The sequence below is a fragment of the Schistocerca nitens genome, chromosome 5 (genome assembly GCF_023898315.1).
Source record: "Schistocerca nitens isolate TAMUIC-IGC-003100 chromosome 5, iqSchNite1.1, whole genome shotgun sequence".
NCBI classification, from domain to species: Eukaryota; Metazoa; Arthropoda; class Insecta; order Orthoptera; family Acrididae; genus Schistocerca; species Schistocerca nitens.
The window spans coordinates 733566743-733587871 of record NC_064618.1 but is presented as its reverse complement, the minus strand read 5'-3'; the positions used below and the strand labels follow the sequence as shown (position 1 = coordinate 733587871).

The 21129-nt window shown below is 40.1% G+C and overlaps 1 protein-coding gene, 1 long non-coding RNA gene and 1 other non-coding gene across 4 annotated transcripts in view; 1 reads left to right on the top strand and 2 right to left on the bottom strand.

Annotated features, from left to right (window-relative positions):
• Window positions 1-4391, bottom strand: part of LOC126260139 (uncharacterized) — a 65101-nt gene extending 60710 nt beyond the window's left edge. For both annotated transcript variants that reach the window (XR_007546608.1, XR_007546607.1), the window contains exon 1: window positions 4270-4391. This is a non-coding gene — a long non-coding RNA (uncharacterized LOC126260139). The remainder of the gene's footprint in view (window positions 1-4269) is intronic.
• A 55-nt stretch (window positions 4392-4446) lies between these two features.
• Window positions 4447-21129, top strand: part of LOC126260138 (NADH dehydrogenase [ubiquinone] iron-sulfur protein 3, mitochondrial) — a 64832-nt gene continuing 48149 nt past the window's right edge. The window contains exons 1-3 of the mRNA XM_049957389.1: window positions 4447-4599; window positions 4924-4995; window positions 5208-5455. Of these exons, the coding sequence (XP_049813346.1) occupies window positions 4539-4599; window positions 4924-4995; window positions 5208-5455 (381 nt within the window). The 5' untranslated portion in view covers window positions 4447-4538. The remainder of the gene's footprint in view (window positions 4600-4923; window positions 4996-5207; window positions 5456-21129) is intronic.
• Window positions 9833-9907, bottom strand: Trnal-caa (transfer RNA leucine (anticodon CAA)). The gene has a single exon. It is a non-coding gene; the product is annotated as a tRNA-Leu (tRNA).

Below are 21129 nucleotides of genomic sequence, written 5' to 3'. Positions count from 1 at the left end.
ATAGATCTATACTTGGGTTGACACATTGTGCCTTCCAAAATGACGAGATCACCCAGAGAATGCCACAAAAACATTCCCCAGGCCACAATGATCCCTTCTCTGGCTTAGAGCCCTCCAACGATTGTTGCAGTGTGTCGCCACTGTCCAATGGAGCACAAAATGTGATGTATCTGAAAGGTCACCTGTCACCAGTCAGTTGACGTCCAGTTGCGGCACTGGCGTGCAAATTCTAGCCTTTGTCGCAAGGAACAGCTGTCAACATGGGTGCATGGACCATGCACCTGCTGTTGAGACACATAAACAGTAACTTTCGCTGAACAGTCACTGGGGAGACAATGTTGGTAGCTTTTGGTTCGTCTGGGTGATTAGTTGCTCATCAGTTGGTTGTTCGCTCCTACACATCTCAACGGCTGTCGTTCACCAATGCCATCTATGGCCCATGGTGTATCAAAGTTGCCTCGGTGCCTGTTTGGGATAGTGCCATTTTGCCATATATGGTATACTTTAACCAAAGCAGCACATGAACAGTTTACAAACTTTCAGGAATTCTTCCACACTTGGTTGGAAAGCCAATGATCATGCCCTTTTGGATGTCAGATAAATCATTCCATTTCTACATTATGAAAACGATGGCACTGTTTTCCACAATCCCCAACATGCAATATATATCCCCCACTGCTAGATTTGAAACTCAGAAAACAGCAAGGAAAATCATGGTGTCAGTGTTTTAGGACATTAAAAAGGGATTCTGCTCGTTGATTTTTTGGAAAGACATGAAACAATAAATGCTGCAAGATATTGTGAGACCACGAAGAAACTTCGCAAGCCATAAAAAACAAACGTCGCGGGATGCTGACAACAGGAGTCTGTTTTGTTCATGACAATGCGCGTCTGCACAGCGCTCACGCAACACAAAGAGTTGTTACTTCGTCTGGTTGGGATAATTTACCTCTCACAGCCCTGATCTCACACCTAGTGGCTATAATCAGTTCACTAAATTGAAAGAACGCCTTTATTGAAAACGCTTTTCCGACGACGACTAAGTGAAAATCGAAGTGAAGAACTGGCTGAAAAAGGCGGCAGGAGACATCTATGATACTCGTCCCAATGATGACAAAAGGTATTGAGGTAAATGGTGATTATGTGAAAAAATAATGCAAGACCTATACTACAACGAGTGTAAATTATATTAAAATGAATTAATTTTGTCCTCTTCAAAAAATTATTGTAACCTGCTTTCCGAATTAGCGTCGCACAATCAATGCTGCTTACTGAATATTTGGTCGCCATCAAGTATTATTAACCAGGTTCATGGTAGTCTTTGCCCTGAATCCGTGTGCCTTCTTCCTACAGACTTCGTCTCCTTACAGGCTGCAGATAAAGCTGCTGAAAATTAACTTCTCATTCTCATTCACTCCGCTACATAAATAGGAAGTGAGATTCAACTCACCTTTTATATTACCTTCAAAATTACAAGTCAGTACATGATAAATGAGAACAGCTACTGCCTCTCTGTACTATGTACATTACAGATCTGATATTCAACTTGATAATTAACAATTACAATACATTTATTATCTTTGAAATTTCGTGTTCTTAGATTTCATGGCGCTTTTTCTTCTGCACTGCCCACTCCATGGAACTCCTTACTGTACCTGAGCAGATAGGGTCGTCTGACTGCTACCCACTTTTGTACAGTCACTGGATCATTAGCTCTTGATATCAGAACCTACAATTTAAACACCTCACAAGAGTGGGGTACTCACCACTTATTGACTACTCACAGTCATGAACGTCTTTTCTCTGACATACGTATTTAAGGGCATGATATCTCTCATTAAGGAATGGGATGTATCAGTACATTCGAATGGCTCTGAGCACTATGGGACTTAACATCTGAGGTCATCAGTGCCCTAGAACTTAGAACTTCTTAAACCTAACTAACCTAACGACATCACACACATCAATTCTCGAGGCAGGATTCGAACCTGCGACCATATCGGTCGCGCGATTCTAGACTGAAGCGACTAGAACCGCTCGGTCACTAAGGTCGGCTATCAGCACGTATCCCGCCACTAAGAGAAAAGATGTTGTAACCACTCATTCAACTTCAATTATTATAAAAGTATTACATAAATAGACACAATAGCTTCGCTATTGTTTTCAGTTTTTCTTTAATTTTATCATTGCAGTAAACATTCCTTTGTATTTGGTTTTACCATTAACACACATTTTATTATACCTTATTACGAAAATTTCTTTATTTCTTTCTTGTAGAAGGTAAATATTTTCTGCAATTCTAGGATCAAACGTCAGAACACTCTGAGATTACACTGTGTTCTTGGAAACAGGTAAATTATTTAACTTTAATAATTTTATTTAATCAGTCTGGAGGAAATACTCCCTTACCCAGGGTACTTACCCTGTGCAAATAATGATACTCATAATTATTTGTCAGCACTGCCCTTCCAGAGATTAGGTACTCTTTTCTCTAACTTCCACCCTCACTGACGTGATGTACCTCTCGTCCCCTAAAGTGGTTGGGATCCTCCCTTCTTTGGGCCCATCCAAACCTGGTATAAGTTCCCTTCTCTGGAGCTACTTATCCATAAACTCCTACAAAGTGATTGACATCCTCCCTTCCTTGAGTCCACTCATAGCTGGTGTAAGTTCCCTTCTCTGGGGTAATTTACCCATAAACATCCAATGACAGCCTTTATAGACAACTAGAATTTATTTGGGTTTTGCGAAATATTATTTGACTGTATTTTGCTACAGCAATCGTCGAAGGTATCACGCACTACTGTCTTGACAGCCAAACGCGTCTTATTCAGCATCTTATTAACTATAACGCTATGCTTTGTTTGATACTTATTATGCAGTAGTCATTTCTTTGGACGTTTCTTTACAGTGACTGTATACGATGGAGGTCCTTCCCATTATGAACTATTTTTACCAGGTACATATCTATCCAGTTCATAGTCAACTATTCTTTTAAACATGAGTCATAGTTCTCTACATATTCCTGCCATGTGCTGAAAGTGGAAGTTCCTCACTGAGATATGAAACTACTGATTTTTTATCTTATTTACTGAACATTACTTGTCCTTTATACACATTTCTACATTCGGGTCAACAGAAACATCCGATCTCACGCGTCGGCTTTGACCCGTGACGTAAGGGTGTTGTGGTGTGTGACGTCATTACGGCGCGGAGTTTGGTTTGTGAGTGTGGCGTGTTTGTAGATGTTGCCTCGTTGACGTTACCTTAGTAGGAGTGTTAGGGCCTGTAATATATAGTTTACCTTTTTACTGTACTTTTTGTTTTAACGTCGTCTATGAGGCTTTTATCAGTTTGCCATTAGATTGTTCAATCTTTATGGTCTATATGTTTTGTCGCTACTCGTTATGTCTAATGAATCAATATTGTTTTTTTATATATGTTTCTTTTTTTTATCTTTTGATTGACCTACACATTGATCTGTAGCGTAGCCCTGAATACGAGGTTAGGTTGGGAGTTTTTTTTTGGGGGGGGGGGGGGGGTCAGGGGGGGGGGGGGCGCAACCCCCCCCCCCCTGCCTGGCCTTGAGTACCACTTGTTTATTATTATCTTTGTTTGCTATCAATGTTAGCAGATTGTTCTTGTGAAACCTTTGTGTGTGTTGTTTTTCTATGTGTTTTCGTCTTTGTGATACGTATGCAACGTTTCTATATCCACCATATTGGAATTGTCGTTTCCGCTATATTTGTGACGTCATGGGTCAAAGCCGACGGGTTAGATCGGACGCTTCCGTATTTCCCTACATTCAACGTAGGCTAATCTGGCATAGTTAGTCTTCATACTACTGTATATATTATAAAACTATACCGATTTTCAAATTTGTCAGTCTGTAGTACATGTCTACCATGGTTTTTATCTGCTTTTGACCTTGGTTTTGAAACGTTTGTCAGGTACTTTACATGTGTGATAACTTCATCGTTAAAGGGATGTTAAGCTATGATAATCCTTTCAAGAACGAGTATTTCAACTTTTGGTGACATTCATACAAGGCATGTTCTGTACGAATGGATCAATAAATAAATTATGTTAGCCATCTTTCCGTTTCGAGTAACAGTGCAACATTTCATTTGGCACTCATCAAGACCAGCCAACAAATTTTTGCAAATTGCGCAGCCAACAAATTCTTGTAAATTGCAGAAAATAACCCTATTTTCACATATTTACTAGAAATTCAAACGATTGAACTTAGGATAAAAACTGCCTACTCACTGCCGAGATGCCGGTGATCAACATTCATCGGTATCAGAAACTAAACCAGACACTGATTTCTCAAAACAGATCGTGCGTGAGTTATTGCGACGAAGTTTCCAACGAGCCATTTAATTGCTGCTAAGGAGGTGTGACGGCACTTTAACAAATATGTTAATGCAATGCAATTATTGCTGCAATAGAAATATCTTTGACTGTGTAACATCTTAGATCTAGCAGAAAGCCCGAAACCTAATAAGCCTGTGGGTGTTTGTGTTATTATATGAGACATGGCTGTGTCTGTGATTAGAAATGTATGTGGATTATTTAGAACAACGGTGTCTCAGACTGGTAAGCACACTAATAAATACGTATCTATATGAATTTTCATTTCGTGTGTTATATTTGTTAAAACGGGCAGCAGTTTTTGTATCTCTATATAAGAGCCAGGATTAGACTATTAATATGCTGAAAACATTCCATTGGTGTTTGTTATTAAGTAACATCCAAATACCACACTTCAGTTTGCTGTTGAACCTTTGATGAATTAATCGTATGCCAGTGAAAGTACGTTCCTATATTTTTCACTTACAACTTGAATAGTACGATATGTATAGAATTTAGTGGGGATAGAGACAACGTATTTGAAAGCTGTCAATGTACAATTCCCTACAGGCTGTCTGAGTGGTGTTCCCATCCATCTTAGACGTAAACATGATAATGCAGCAGCTGCAGCAGAAACTAGGCGTAAGTCACCCATTTTTATTTACATATATTGTTCTTGTTTATTTTCTTCATACAGGAAGAGAATTATGGCCAGTAGTAGAAATATGCAATCAGTTTGCCTTGGTTGTTTGCATAATACACCTTTAATTAGTTTTTTTTTTCAGTTCATGATATAATGTATTGGATAATACATGTATATGTCTACCTTGTCTAATGTGACATTAATATTACAGCAACTGCTCGTAAATTTGATGCTGCACAACGTGCACAATTGAGTGATTATGGCTGTTATGTAGCAGAATGTCTTCCAAAGTTTGTGCAGAAAGTCCAGCTGACAGCAGGTGATGAACTTGAAGTATTGATTGTCCCAGAGGGTGTAGTTCCAGTTTTACAATTCCTCAAGGACCATCACAATGCACAGTTTGCCAATCTTGTAGATATAGCAGGTGTTGATGTGCCTAGCAGACAGTTCAGATTTGAGGTATGTTACTAAGAAGTTTGTGTTGGCCCATAGTCAGTAAAACATAATTATTAAAATATCTAATTTTAACTCAAAATAAAAGTGCACTTTGGATGTCTACTGGAGCAAAAGGGATCCATTTGCATTGCAATGCTTACTATTTGATGCTGCCAATGCGAAAATTATTTTATAAGCATTGTGTTTTTCTTTATCTATAAGGTTTGGCTTTGTAGTACGTGCTGATATAATATTCTTGATGCAATAACTGTATCAAATCACAGCAGCTTTGTCAAGCTATCTTGGGTTTTTCCAACTTTACAGTTATTGTCAGCATATAAAATACAGGTACTGGAATGTGTCTTCGAGGTTGCTGTTGTTGTCGTCTTTAATCCAAAAGTGGTTTGATACAACTATCCATGCGACTAGGTCCTATGTTTCTGAATCTGCTTACTATATTCATGTCTTGGTCTCCCTATACGTTCTTTCCCTCTATACGTCCCTCCAGCACTAAATCGGCGATCCCTTGATGTCTCAGAATGTGTCCTATCGACCGACACCTTCTTCTAGTCATATTGTGCTACAAATTTCGTTTCTCGCCAATTCTATTGGATACCTTCTAATTAGTTATGTGATATACTGATTTAATCTTCAGCATTCTTCTTTAGCACAGTATTTCAAAAGCTTCTATTATCTACTTGTCTAAACTGTTTATCATCCATGTTTCACTTCCATATATGGCTGCACTTCATACATATACTTTCAGGAAATCCTTCCTGATGTATAAATCTTTATTCATTGTTAACAAATTTCCCTTCTTCAGAAAAGCATTTCTTTCCATTGCCAGTGTACATTTCAGACCCTCTCTACTTCAACCATCATCAGTTATTTTGCTGCCCAAATAGCAAAACTCGCCTACTACTTTTAAAGTCTTGTTTCCTAATCCTAATTCTCTCAGCATTTCTGGATTTAATTCATCTACTTTCCACTATCTTTGTTTTGCTTTTATTATTTTTATGTTATAGCCCTCTTCCAATACACTCTCCATTCTGTCGAGTCGTTCATCAGAGTCCTTAGCTGTCTCTGACAGAATTATGTCATCAGCAACCTTCAGAGTTTTTATTTCTTCTGTTTGCTTTACTGCTTGCTCAGTGCACTCATTGTGTAACATCAGGGATAGGCTATAACCCTGCTTCACTCTCTTCTCAACCACTGCTTTCCTTTCACACCCCTTGACTCTGTTGTCTGGTTTCTGTGAAAGTTGTAAATACTCTTTTGCTCCCTGTACTTTACCTCTGCCTGCAGAACGTCAGAGTATTCCAGACAACATTGTGAGAAACTTTCTCTAAATTTATGAATCCTAGAGAAGTAGGTTTGCCTTTCCTTAACCTATTTTCCAAGAGAATTTGTAGGATCAGTATTGTTTCTTGTGATGTTGTATTGTTTCATCTGAATTCTTATCTCAGCACGAACAAATGTATTCTTTTTCCTCGCATCCTTGTCTTTTCATTATTTCCAGATTCTTTGCATCTCTGGTGCATTCTCTTTCCAGTGAGCCCTACATCAGTACATAATTGATAGCTAATCTTCCTGGTGAAATATCAGGTAACCAGACTTACTGTTCATAAAAAGAATTCAGGTGATCTACTGTGACAGTCTGTGTACCAGTAAAAAGTAATTCTCGGAGATTTTTACATAAGTGATAGGATTTGCACTAGCTTCTACTCTCCAATACTGTATTTCCCATCATATCTCATAGAGATCAAGCGATCTGCCTGACAGGATGAAACACCTTCTAGAAACTATCTTCAGAACAAATATCCACATATGTTACGTTATGTCCAAAATCCAGAGTTAAGGAAATGGTGGATACCATCAAAGATATTAGAGGACCCACAAGTTTTCAAATATTGGCTGGAAGTGTGGATGCCAAGACATCATCCAGACATATTGCTGTGTTGAACATATAAGAAACATTCGCCTTTGCTAAACACACAAATCTGCAGTGAAAGAGCACTGCCTCAATGAAGGTCACATGTTCAATTTTGAACTGCCTCCATGTCGTTGAGTACTATTCAAGGAGATGCTAGTAAAGAGTACATGATAATCTTGTCCATTGACACAGTGGTTCCTAACTTTGTTCATTATAGGGTGTTGTATCAGCATAACAAATTCTGTAAGAATAACTCTGCTATCCCTGCGCTGAGAGTGGTACAGACAATGGATGGAACGGACAGACAGCATCAAAACTTGATGATGTTAGTGTGCCCCTCCCCACCTTTGCCTGCTACAAACCTGAAGGAGAGGGGTGTGGTAAGAACCAATGAAAGACCGTATCCCGCAGGAACCCATTTCTTATCAAAACATTTATTCTAGATGATGATACTCAGCTCATAATCAGAGACTTCACCAATGAAACCTGCTGAAAAAGCAGGGATTCTCATCAGTGTTACTTTCTGATGTCTGTTGATACTTCTTTTCCATACATCTTTCTTTGTGTTGTTACTGAGGGCTTTTTCTCTAACATCCATTGCAAGTCATCAGAAGGGGGTTGCATCATGGTTATAAATGTTAATGAAATTTTGTACAGTTAATACCTGCACTAAGGTAAGTTCATAAGTCACACATTGAAATGTGAGTCCCCTTGGGGGACTGAGCTAGGCCCTCCCAAACTTACAATTTTGGTCTCCCCCTCTCCCCCCCCAACCAACCACCCTCCAAAAAGATGTGCTACCATGTGTGACCACCTAGCTCCTTAAATCAGATACAGCCAAAAGGTTGATCTCATTTGAAAGGTATCACCTCTCCCTTTTAGGAGAAAGCAAGGATGTGTTGCAGTGGTTCATGGTTGAGAAGTAATACAGCTACACAAGTTATCACATTTTTGCAAGTTTCCGGTATTTTTTATCTTGTGTGTGAATGATAGTACTGAAACAATATTTGGTGTGTATAGAGAGGTGATAAGGCTGAATTCATAAAACAAATCTGATTGTGTCACTTGCATGCACATACTGACTTTTCGGATTTTGAAAATTCCGAAATAGTCAAAAATCACTATTTGCGACCTCTACAAATGCAGTGTGTGCAAGATCAAAGCGTGCTGCAAATTGCTTCATTATGTAGCTTGTATCTAATTACCCCAAAATATATTTGTATTACTCCCATTTATTGTAAGTCATTTAACTGTGTTCTAATACTGATATAACACATATTATACCAGGCATTCCATGAGTGAATGAGCATATGAGAGGAAGTTAAAAATATGGAAGTCATGACTGTGCATAGTTTCAATGAAATCCTAAGGCACTGAAATAACATGTAGAGAATAGAAATATTCTGCAACTTTTTTTCCCCTTTCGTTTATCACCATCATCTTAGAGAAATTACACTTGCGGGTGATATTGGTTAACAGTAGTCTGGCAAGTTGGCAAACAGTTCATTGTTTCAATGATTGCCCACCATTATTGACAAACAGTTCATTATTAAGCTTGTTTTCAGTAGCACAGCTAGGAAATATGGAAACTAGTAAGCATCACCAAGTTCTTCTGCAATAATTTCTTTTTTACAATGAAAGCTCTTCCACATATCACTAAAATCATGCATTGGTTTTTTATAGTAAAGAAAGACTCTCATTTCATTGAGTCATGTTCAAGATCTACTGAATTCCGTAAGTTATATTTTAATTCTGATTGTTTTTTTTCATACATAAACACTGTATGGAAAAACACCTATGATAGATGGCACATGCTGCTTGTGATGGATGGGATAATTTATATGAGATAATTAAGTTGAAACCTATCCCCTAAAGCAGCAAACGATGACACTGCTATCTTTCAGGGATGTTTTCTGAAGTGTCCAAAGTGCATTATGTTAAATTCAACATTAAATTCTTAATTTTTACTCTTTTTATTTTTATGGTCTTAATCCAGAACTATTAGTCAAAACTGCGGACAAAAATAATGCTGAATTACTGAAATTGTCCATTAATCTTGTCTATCAAATAATAAACGTTTGAAATTCATCTAAAGCAATCAAGGATTTAAATTAAACGTTTTATTTTGATTTCTCTAAATCCAAATCCCCCATTACTTGTGGTAAGCCTGATAAGTGTAATAACAACTTATTGTTTTTATGTACAGACAGCAACCTAACACACCACCTATAATAAAGGTCTGCCAGCCCAGGAATCCTAATTGGTCCACCACCACCATCCAATCACAGATGTACTGTCACTGTGCACAGCATTAGGACAGGAGTGTCATGAACTACCTTACTGTAGACAATCAGGACTCTAACGTGTGTGACTATAATGATGAGACAAAACACTTATTGGCTGTTCATACAGGATTACAAATTGATGATGAGGAAATTTTGTGGAACTTCATGGCAGATTAAAACTGTGTGCCAGACCGAGACTCGAACTCGGGACCTTTGCCTTTTGCAGGCAAGTGCTCTACCAACTGAGCTATCCAAGCACGACTCATGCCCCATCCTCACAGCTTTACTTCTGCTAGTACCTCATCTCCTACCTTCCAAACTTTACAGAAGCGCTCCTGTGGACCCTGCAGAACTAGCACTCCTGAAAGAAAGGATATTGCAGAGACATGGCTTAGCCACAGCCTGAGGGATGTTTCCAGAATGAGATTTTCACTCTGCAGTGGAGTGTGCGCTGATATGAAACTTCCTGGCAGATTAAAACTGTGTGCCGGACTGAGACTCGAACTCGGGACCTTTGCCTTTCACGGGCAAGTGCTCTACCAACTGAGCGACCCAAGAACTGTTACCAAAGTTTTAAGAACAGGCTTTAAATGATTTCTGTAATAGTAAACCACAAACCCCTACTTATTGCTCACATAGAATAAGATTAGAATACGTATTGTATACACAGAGGCACTCAAACAATCATTCTTCCCACACTCCATACGTGAGTGGAATAGCAAGAAACCCTAGTAACTGGTACAATGGGACGTACCGCCTACCATGCACCTGGAGTGGTTTGCAGAGTCTAGATGTAGATGCAGATAGATGTTCTCAGACTTTATCCTGATAGGGCTCCAAAAGCAGTTTTCAGTTGTTATGCTGAATCGTTTGATATCCTGAAGGCACTGTGAGAGCAGATAAGATGGCATCACGGCAAGAACTTTCTTATCTGCTCTTATTCCCAAAGTGCCCTTCTTGCTACCGGTCACCCTTACACCTCCTGCTCACTGTTCGGTCCCTCTGTAGGCTGTTACCACAAATTGAGCTGAAAGATCACATGTTGGTGGGAGGCTTAGTGGCTGCTGGTGTCGAGCTGTAAACTGTGACAGGTGAAGCCTTCAGTGTGACCATAGCTTACTTCTTTCTGGCTGCGAAAAGCTGAAGAAGTAGCACTTACAAGGCATGGAGTGGGACATTGCCCATTGACACATGGCTATCTTATACATTTCCAGTTGCCGACAGTGTGTAAGAAATGTGGACATCAGTTGTCAATATGACATCCTTGTTGAATCTGTTCTATATTACAACCTGACGGCAGAACTGGGTCTCCTACAGGACCTGCCTTCTATTTTGACTGCTAATGAGGTGAGAGTAGTTCATGTTTTAAGGCTTTGTGTGATGTCAGGACTCGTTAAAAATACTAGGTGTGCGATTTTAGAATGTCATGTAGTGACTTGGTCACTTATTATTTCTGAGTAGTGAACCAGCCACAGTAATCTGGCAGTCTTTTGAATATGTTTGTACTGGTATATTATCTTCGATTTTTATCTAGTTACTGTGCTTTCTTCTATCTAAATTTTGTGGATGGTATTGCACGTCTCCTGACATCTGTCGATACAACTTGGCTTTAAAATTCTTTATTTTTAATAGATTTTCCCCACCCCTATCTTCATTTACTGCAAGGGCATTGATGACCCCACTGTTTAGTGCTGAAACACCTGAGCGAGTGTTCCCATAATGCCAGCAGAAAATACATTCAAATTAAATGAGGTTCTCTTAAATTGAAGCCTCTGACCATTGTACAGAAATGCGATGTATTTTGGCTTTCTGGGTGCAATAAAAATTACTAGTAATTGCTTGTGAGGTCAAAACTGTTTAAAAGTTTGCCACCATTAAATCACTGTAATAGCTTCTCTAAATTTTTGGGTTATCACTTTTTATCCTGTTGATTACACTGGCATTTGATACAATGTTGACAGTTGTTTCACTACATTAATGCTGGTATGACTGCTGCGCTTACTTTCAAATTGCTAGATGATCCACATGTGTAGCATTATCTGGATTTGTTGGCGGACAGCAAGTTTTTGGGCTAATAGCACAGAGTAAGATTTTATACAAAATCGTTAATGAGGGTTGGTTACAATTTGCAAACACATTCTTTCATTAGTCTGGGCTGGGATGAAAATACTTCTTGGTGATATCACCTCTTTAAACGTTTCCTTTTGATGCCCGGCAACTTCTGTTAACTTCTAATTTCACTTGAATAGCTGCAACAGTGTCATTCACAACTCCCTGTGTCTTCGTGCCATTATCTTTCCCTTGAAACTGCAGAATTGGAATTTCCATGTCTTCTTCCATGTTAGTAGAAGTCAGGCGCATTCTCACAGTGCCTGCACAATCTTAGTCTCCAATTCTTTTAAAGCAAATGGTCTTCCCTTCTTCCTGATTCTTCACGCAAGCTCACCCTTCTCAAAATCTAATTGGCAACATCTCTCTGGCATCCAATCTGTACTGAATATGATTCCACTACACTAAACAGAATAACAAAAACTTGATGCTTAAAATCTCTTCCATGTTCATTGGGCTCTTGAAATAATTTCTCTATTATTGTGCTAGTCTCTGATCAAGGACCCAATAAAATATCAGCCTCCATACACTTCAGTTGTAACTGTTGGTTCAATGGTGTCCTTAGTGCATTGCTCCTTCCTTTGTTGTTGATGTGGTCTTCAGTCCTGAGACTGGTTTGATGCAGCTCTCCATGCTTCTCTATCTTGTGCGAGCCTCTTCATCTCCAAGTAACTTCTGCAACCTACATCCTTCTGAATATGCGTAGTGTATTCATCTCCTGGTCTCCCTTTATGAATTTTTAACTTCCACACTTCCCTCCAGTACTAAATTGGTGAACCCTTGATGCCTCAGAATATGTCTTACCAACCGATCCCTTCTTCTAGTCAAGTTGTGCCACAAATTCCTCTTCTCCCCCAGTTCTATTCAGTACCTCCAAATCATTTATGTGATCTAACCATCAAATCTTCAGCGTTCTTCTGTAGCACCACATTTCAAAGGCTTCTATTCTTTTCTTGTTGAAACTATTTATCATCCATGTTTCATGTCCATACATGGTTACACTCTTATACAAACACTTTCAGAAAAGGCTTCCTGACACTTAAGTCTATACTTGATGTTAACAAATTTCTCTTCTTCAGAAAAACTTTACTTGTCATCGCTAGTCTACATTTCATATCGTCTTTTCTTGGACCATCCTCAGTTATTTTTCTGCCCAAGTAGCAAAACTCATCTACTACTTTAAGTGTCTGATTTCCTAGTCTAATTCCCTCAGAATCACCCGATTTAATTTGACTACATTCTATTATCCTCGTTTTGCGTTTGCTCATGTTCATCTTGCATCCTCCGTTCAAGACACTGTTGATTCCGTTCAACTGTTCTTCCAAGTCCTTTGCCGTCTCTAACAGAATTACAATGTTGTTGGCAAACCTCAGTGATTTTATTTCTTCTCCCTGGGTTTTAATTCCTACTCCAAATTTTTCTTTGGTTTCCTTTACTGCTTGTTCAGTGTACAGATTAACACCGGGAATAGGTTACAACCCTGTCTCACTCCTTTCTTAACCACTGCTTCCCTTTCATGCCCCTCGACTCTTATAACTGCCTTCTGGTTTCTGTACAAATTGTAAATAGCCTTTCACTCCCTGTATTTTACCCCTGCACACATTCAGAATTTGAAAGAGTATTCCAGTCAATATTGTCAAAAGATTTCTCTAAGTGTACAAATGCTAGAAATGTAGGTTTGCCTTTCCTTATCCTAGCTTTTAAGATAAGTCGTAGGGTCAGTATTGCCTTGCGTATTCCTACATTTCCACAGACACTAAACTTATCTTCCCCAAGGTCAGCTTCTGTCAATTTTTCCATTCATCCGTTAAGAATTTGTGTTAGTATTTTGCAGCCATAAATTATTAAACTGATAGCTCAGTAATTTTCACACCTGTCAGCACCTGCTTTCTTTGGAACTGGAATTATTATATTCTTATTAAAGTCTGAGGGTATTTTGCCTGTCTCATACGTCTTGCCCATCAGATGGAAGACCTTGGTCATGGTTGGCCCTCCCAAGGCTATCGTAGTTGTAATGGAATGTTGTCTACTCCTGGGACTCATTTCTACTTAGGTCTTTCGGTGCTCTGTCAAATTCTTCATTCAGTATCGCATTTTCTATCTCATCTTCGTCTTCTTCCATTTCCATAATATTGCCCTCAAGTACATCACCCTTGTATAGACCCTCTATATAGGCATTACACCTTTTGGCTGTCCCTTCTTTACTTAGGACTGGTTTACCATCTGAGCCCGTTACAGGTGGTTCTCTTTTCTCAAAAGGTCTCTTTAATTTTTCTGTAGGTGGCATCCATCTTACCCATAGTTATATATGCTTTTGCATCCTCACATTTGTCCTCTAGCCATTCCCGGTTAGTATTTTTCACTTCCTATTGATCTCATTTTTGAGATGTTTCTATTCCTTTTCACCTGCTTCATTTACTGCATTTTTATGTTTTCTCCTTTCATCAATTAAATTCAAATATCTCTTGTGTTACCTAAGGACTTCTATTAGCTCTCATCTTTTTACCTACTTTATCCTTTGCTGTTCTTGTCGATTATTCCCTAATGCTCCCTCTGAAACACTCTACGGCCTCTGGTTCTTTCAGTTTATCCAGGTCCCAGCTTTTTAATTTTCTACCTCTCTGTGACTTCCTCAGTTTTAATCTACAGTTCATAAGCAATAGATTGTGATCAGAGTCCACATCTGCCCCTGGAAATGTCTTACAATCTAAAATCTGATTCTGAAGGCTCTCTCTTACTATCATATTCAAGGGTTGGAACTTAAATAGTGGCAACTATTTATTCCCAACTGATACAAAAGAGTTACACGTTTGCACCTGACACTTTCCTTCATAGTAGTTACCAGTGTTGTGTAGAACCCATTGCCAGCAATGTGGAAGGCGTAGTGTACTGTTAGCAGAGCTTGCTCTGTTGATGGTGCGAATGGAGTGGTCTACTGCATGTCGAATCTCTTTAACAGTTCTGAAGCGAATCCCACGAAGTGGTTCCTCCATCTTCGGAATCAAATCAAAGTCACAAGGACTTAAGTCTGGGGAGTATAGTGGGTGGTACAATACTTCCCCGTCCCATCGACCGAACAGAGCAGCCACAGCTTGCGCTGTATGCACCTGGGCATTGTTGTGTATAATGACGGGTGGGTTCACAGAAAGTGTTGCCGCTTCTTTCCCAAAGCTGGCTGCAGGTGACTTAAGTGCTTGTGACTTTGATTTGATTCTGAAGATGAAGGAACCACTTCGTGGCAGTCGCTTCAGAACTGTTCCAGAGATTCGACAGGCAGTAGACCACTCCATTCGCACCTTCAACAGAACAGGCTCTGTTAACGGTATACTACGCCTTCCACATTGCTGGCAACAGGTTCTGGACAACGCCAGTGACTACTCTGAATGAAAGTAACAGGTGCAAACATGTAACTCTTTTGTATTGGTTGTGAATAAATAGTTGTGCTTACAGGCTTTTTCAGTGGAATAGTATATTTTTTTAAGAGTCATCCATGGTTGGTGAAATGAGAATTAGTGTGACTTTCAAACATGTTATTTTTATGCCAATAATGTGCTTTTCCATAAGCTATTGACGTGGCTTGTCCTTAATTTCTTGTCTAGTAAACCGCTGACTCGGGATCCAGTCACAGTTACAACTGCATTACCACATTAGTGAGGTGATATTATGTGTACACCTAGATTTTTGACTCTAACATGGCAAAAGAACATTCTTCAAATCTTCCCTGGATAATATGTAGTTAAATACATGCCTTCCATGAATTAACTGGCTTTAAGGACATAGTCTCATTCCATGTTTTGTGCGGGGAAACACTTTGTCTACAGCAAAACAATAATGAAATTTTGAGTCTTCTTCCAATAAGGGTTTAGGTTCCACTCTCCCATCACAGTCACGCTAACACTAGTCAGTGTCAGCAGATAAAAAAAAAAACAATCATTCTGCTTCTAAAAACAGTTTACAAGACTGTGGATTGTAATTATAAAATGTTGATCCAGATTTATCAGGAGCTTTATCCTTGATGTCCTGGTGTGCTTTCTATTGAAGCTGCCAAAGCAGTTCAGTAAATTTAGTAGTTCCCAGTACTAATCAGCAGTTTTCTTCCAGATTTCTTAAGTTGGTGTTGATAAATATTCATGTTGCAGATAATGATATATTGCCTTTGATATTTCAGCAACAGTTATCAAATGATAGTGTGTCTTAAAAGAGGAGGAGGAGGTGGAGGAGAAGAAGTAGGATACAAATTCAGTTCTTTAATTTAAGAAAAAGGGGGATACAGATGCAACTCTTTAATCACCTTAAGGCTTAGTTCACATGAACAGATTCTCTGTGAGAAATAGCTGTATGGCAAAGTTTCAAGAAACTCTGCTTTTGTAGTGTCTCAAAACTCCAAATCTCTCTTATAGCTGATATGTTGCATTGTGTTCTTCAGACACAAAATGTAGCAGATAGGCAAATTAAATTGCAATTATGACAGAATCTGATAATGAGTCTTTTAAACATGTAACTAAGGAAAAGTCAGATCGGTATAGCAATAAAATTTTGAATTGATGTAATTTCTGAAATATTCATGGCACAATTGCTGACTGGACACCAGGAAACAGGTCTGATATAATCACCATGTGATGATGAAACAGTTGCTGAATACAAAATTTTTGAGGCTTTCGTGGCCACTTGTTGACAAACTGCCTATTGGCTTCTGTCTCGGGTTCTTCGGCCGACGTTCATCTAATGATTTTTCTGACGTTTCGCCAGCATGAGTGGCTGGCATTGTCAAAGCTTCACCCTCCATTGCTGGTGGCGAACTGGAGCCGAGCTCGCGGCTGCAGACTATATGTACCTGGCGCGCCAACGTCCGAGGGCTTCTCCGTGGTCATTTCCGGTGCGGTTCTCCTCTTGCTACCTGCGACAGTCGTTCGCTGCAGTACGGGAAGCCAGGATCCGTTTACCTTAAGGCTTTCCTCTTTCTTGTTCAAACTGTTTGCGTGTTTTTGTATTTCTACATCCACTAGACATCAGAAAGCTCTTCCATGCATGTCTCACCACGAGCTATTTCACGTGGAATGGAGACTTCTACGAACAGCTGGAAGGTGTCGCCATGGGTAGTCCTCTCAGTCCAGTGGTGGCCAACTTCTTCATGGAACAATTCGAAGCACAGGCACTGGACTCGGCGACTTGCAAACCTAAGGTGTGGTACAGGTACGTCGATGATACTTTCATGGTGTGGAGCCATGGTGAAGAACAGCTCGGTGACTTCCTAAGACACTTGAACAGCCTCCATGCCAACATAACATTTACCATGGAAGTAGAAAAGGACAAGAAACTGCCATTTCTAGATGTGCTGGTCACAAGGGACGGCGAAAACCTGGGACACAGCGTGTATCGAAAACCGACTCACACGGACCGATACCTACACAAACTGTCAAACCACCACCCGAGCCAGAAAAGAGGCATGATTAGTACGCTCGTAACAAGAGCAGGACGAATATGTGAGCCGCAACACCTCAAACGAGAAATGCAACACCTGGAAACTGTCCTGAGGAGCAATGGGTACTCCACAAATTATATTAGAAGTGTAACTGAGCCAAACACTCGGCGAAGTAAGGAACCAGAAAAAGAAATGTCGGGTACGGCCTTTCTGCCACACATTCCCAGAGTGACGGACAGAATTGGCCGTATATTGCACAAACATGGCGTAAAGACGATTTTCAAACCGACAAGGAAGACCAAAGAGTGTCTTAGATCGGCGAAGGAGAAAAGAGACCCACTTGCAATGTCGGGAATATACCGCATACCATGCACATGCGGAAAAGTTTGTCGGAATGACTGGACGATCCATTAACACCAGGATCAAGGAGCATAAGCAACATTGCAGGTTGGGGCAGGTGGAGAAATCGGCCGTGGCAGAACACGCACTGAATGAGACCGACCACATAATAAAATTTGCCGACACGGAAGTTCTGGCTGTAGAGAACCACTATCACACGCACTTGTTCAGAGAAGCTGTAGAAATACAAAAACACGCGAACAGTTTGAACAAGAAAGAGGAAAGCCTTAAGGTAAATGGATCCTGGCTTCCTGTACTGCAGCGAACGACCGTCGCAGGTAGCAAGAGGAGAACCGCACCGGAAATGACCGCGGAGAAGCCCTCGGACGTTGGCGCGCCAGGTACATATAGTCTGCGGCCGCGAGCTCAGCTCCAGTTCACCACCGGCAATGGAGGGTGAAGTTTTGGCAATGCCAGCCACTCGTGCTGGCGAAACATCAGAAAAATCATTAGATGAAAGTCGGCCGAAGAACCCGAGGCAGAAGCCAATAGGCAGTTTGTCAGTTGCCTGTTTCGTGAACTAAGCTGTTAGTGCAGACAAGACAAACTGAAATATATGCTACTTGTGTAAGGCTACCTGTGCTACCTGATCTGTGATTGTCTAGCTCTAGTTTTAAAATGGAAAATAATTAGCAATGAAATGTTAGCTTTGAATGTGACTGTAATTGACTTAATAAATTGCATACGAAAGAGAAACAAGAGCCACGACTCTGCATAGCGCCAAGATATATCACTTGTTTACTAGAGATTGGAAATAGGTGTGGCTCTTCTTCCAGTTTTAAATAAATTTTGGTATGTTAGTTACATTTTGCATTAGCAATGTACGGCCTAAAATGCACCACATGTAAACAGCCCTGTGACTGTATCTTTTCCATTATAAAACTTGTTGAAATATGTGCAGTAATTTACTTAATTTCAAAGTATATAATAACTGTGAGCAATAACAAAAAGAGCCAGTTCATTAATAAGACACCATTTGAGACTATAAGGTGCGAAAGAATATTGTCAAAATTGAATGAGATTATGTAGCACCGCTTGTGTGAATCCTAAAAAGTGGTTCTTCTTGTCAATGATGGATTGGTCCATCATTAGTATTAATTGATAAGCAATCGAAAGTTCATTAAGCACAATGAATTTGATGGCACTATTAGTTAATTATATCCTTTGTCAAAGGGCATTATTTGATTACAGCAACAAAATCATGCCATGAGATAAGAATACAGTTCCAAATTTCATGAATGCTTCAGCATTGGATGGCATTCCTTACTTGTGATTTACTGTTCAGTATTTATTATGATGCACAACCATAAAATTCATTGCACTACTTGGCTTCTTTTTGAGTATTTCCTCTGACTGAGGGTTTGAGGCCAGCCACAGCTGCAGACTCCACTTTTGACAACTGTCACGATGGTGTGCGCTCAAAAAGCAGAAACCGTAAAACTCATTGTTGAGCCCAGAGATGATTTACAGTGCATTGTCACATCTCCCAGAAGTAGTTTTAATGTTAGTCAAGATGCAGCAACGCTCACCTCATAAGTTTCATCTGGTAAACTGCAGTCATCTTCAGATTCCATATTGCAGAATAAGAAGCCTTGGAATTCTGAATCTCAAGGAGCATTTACCACTCTTTTGTAAGTGGGGTCAGTAAATATGATGCCCTGAACCATTTTGGTACTGAAAATCTAACCACTGGTCGTCCTGTTCCTTTCTTCGGAGGTCTAGCCAGAAATCAGTGGTTACAGACCTGCTGTGATACTGGCTGATTCTGTTCTTCCTGAGGTAGTGCTGGACTGCACTGCCAGTTCTCCATTACTGTAAACTCTGGGAATACTTCAGGATAACTGTGATACCTAGTGTATCACAGAGATTTGGTACCTAACCCTAACCACCCAGACTGCAAAGACTGTACAAATCTAACATGTTTTCCTCAGTATGTGTTGCATTACATATTCGTGAGGTGGATAGCTGTTGTGGCAGATCAGTCATTAGTGGGCAGCCTCTGGACAGCTTATACTGCATATGAGTTGTGTTAGACTTATCCATGCAAATATAGTAAGTTGGTGAACTGTATGTCCTGTTTGTGGAATTGTGCTGAATTCTGTCTTGGCAATCAAAAGTTTGTTGGGACCAAGATGCAGAAGTTGAAAGAACACAGGTGGGCCAGCTGTGGCTGTTTGTGATGCACCGTTGAATGTTGTTAGAGGGGACAGAGGTTATGGAACACCCACAGGATGCGTATTAATGGAAATTCTGCTAGGAGGTGCAGAAGTGCTGTCCTGTGAGTAAATGCATCATAAGATCACTGCTCTGAATTAGCTGGCCAATTGTTTGTACTGAAATTGGTTGTTCCAAGATGCAACTATGTCATTTCAAGTATGAGGTCACAGGACAGAAAATAGAGACCTACAATTGGGAAGGTGACATTGGCATTGGTAACATGCCGCTCAAAAGATCTACACAAGCTTATGTTCATTATGACTGTCAACCAGCCATATGCTGCTATGGAGAAACTGCTTGTTGTAACAAGATTGATGTTGGTGCTTGGCACTCTGATTCTGTGAGTGTCTGTGGGACTGCACATATATGTGAACATGTGTCAACTAAAGGCGGCAGTTTGGTGGTGCACTGTTGAATGTTGTTAGAGGGAACAGAGGTTGTGGAACACCCAGAGGATGCATATTAATGGAAATTCTGCTAAGAGGTGCAGGTTTTTTGTAAAGTTATGTTGCTGGCAGGCTTACTGTTCAGCCACAGGAGACTGCCGGTTGTATTTCCTGACCGGAGATTGGCAATATGCATCAGCGTGCACTGTGTCTGAGGCATCTCAGGGTAGAAAAATTCCTTCAAATAGAGTGTGGGCAAGATTCAGTTAGAGCCAGATCCTTGAGAAGCAGCACATACCTTTTTCTTGTGAGCTGTTGGTGCTCTTCTCGGCCTTTTACGCAGTCTGCGAGGCACAACCTGGTGATACAAGTTCTCAGTTCTCTGTAGTGTTATTATATGCTACATTGCAAGACTGGGATTGAGGAGGTGTAGGAATAGGATAGGGTACTGTTTAGAATGCTACACTACTGGCCATTAAAATTGCTACACCACGAAGATGATATGCTACAGACGCGAGATTTAACCGACAGGAAGAAGATGCTGTGATATGCAAATGATTAGCTTTTCGGAGCATTCATACAAGGTTGGTGCTGGTGGCGACACCTACAACGTGCTGACATGAGGAAAGTTTCCAACCGATTTCTCATACACAAACAGCAGTTGACCAGCGTTGCCTGGTGAAACATTGTTGTGATACCTCGTGTAAGGAGGAGAAATGAGTACCATCACATTTTCGACTTTGATAAAGGTCGGATTGTAGCCTATCGTGATTGCGGTTTATCGTAGCGCGACATTTCTGCTCGTGTTGGTCGAGATCCAATGACTGTTAGCAGAATATGGAATTGGTGGGTTCATGAGGGTAATACGGAACGCCGTGCTGGATCCCAACGGCCTCATATCACTAGCAGTCGAGATGACAGGCATCTTATCCGCATGGCTGTAATGG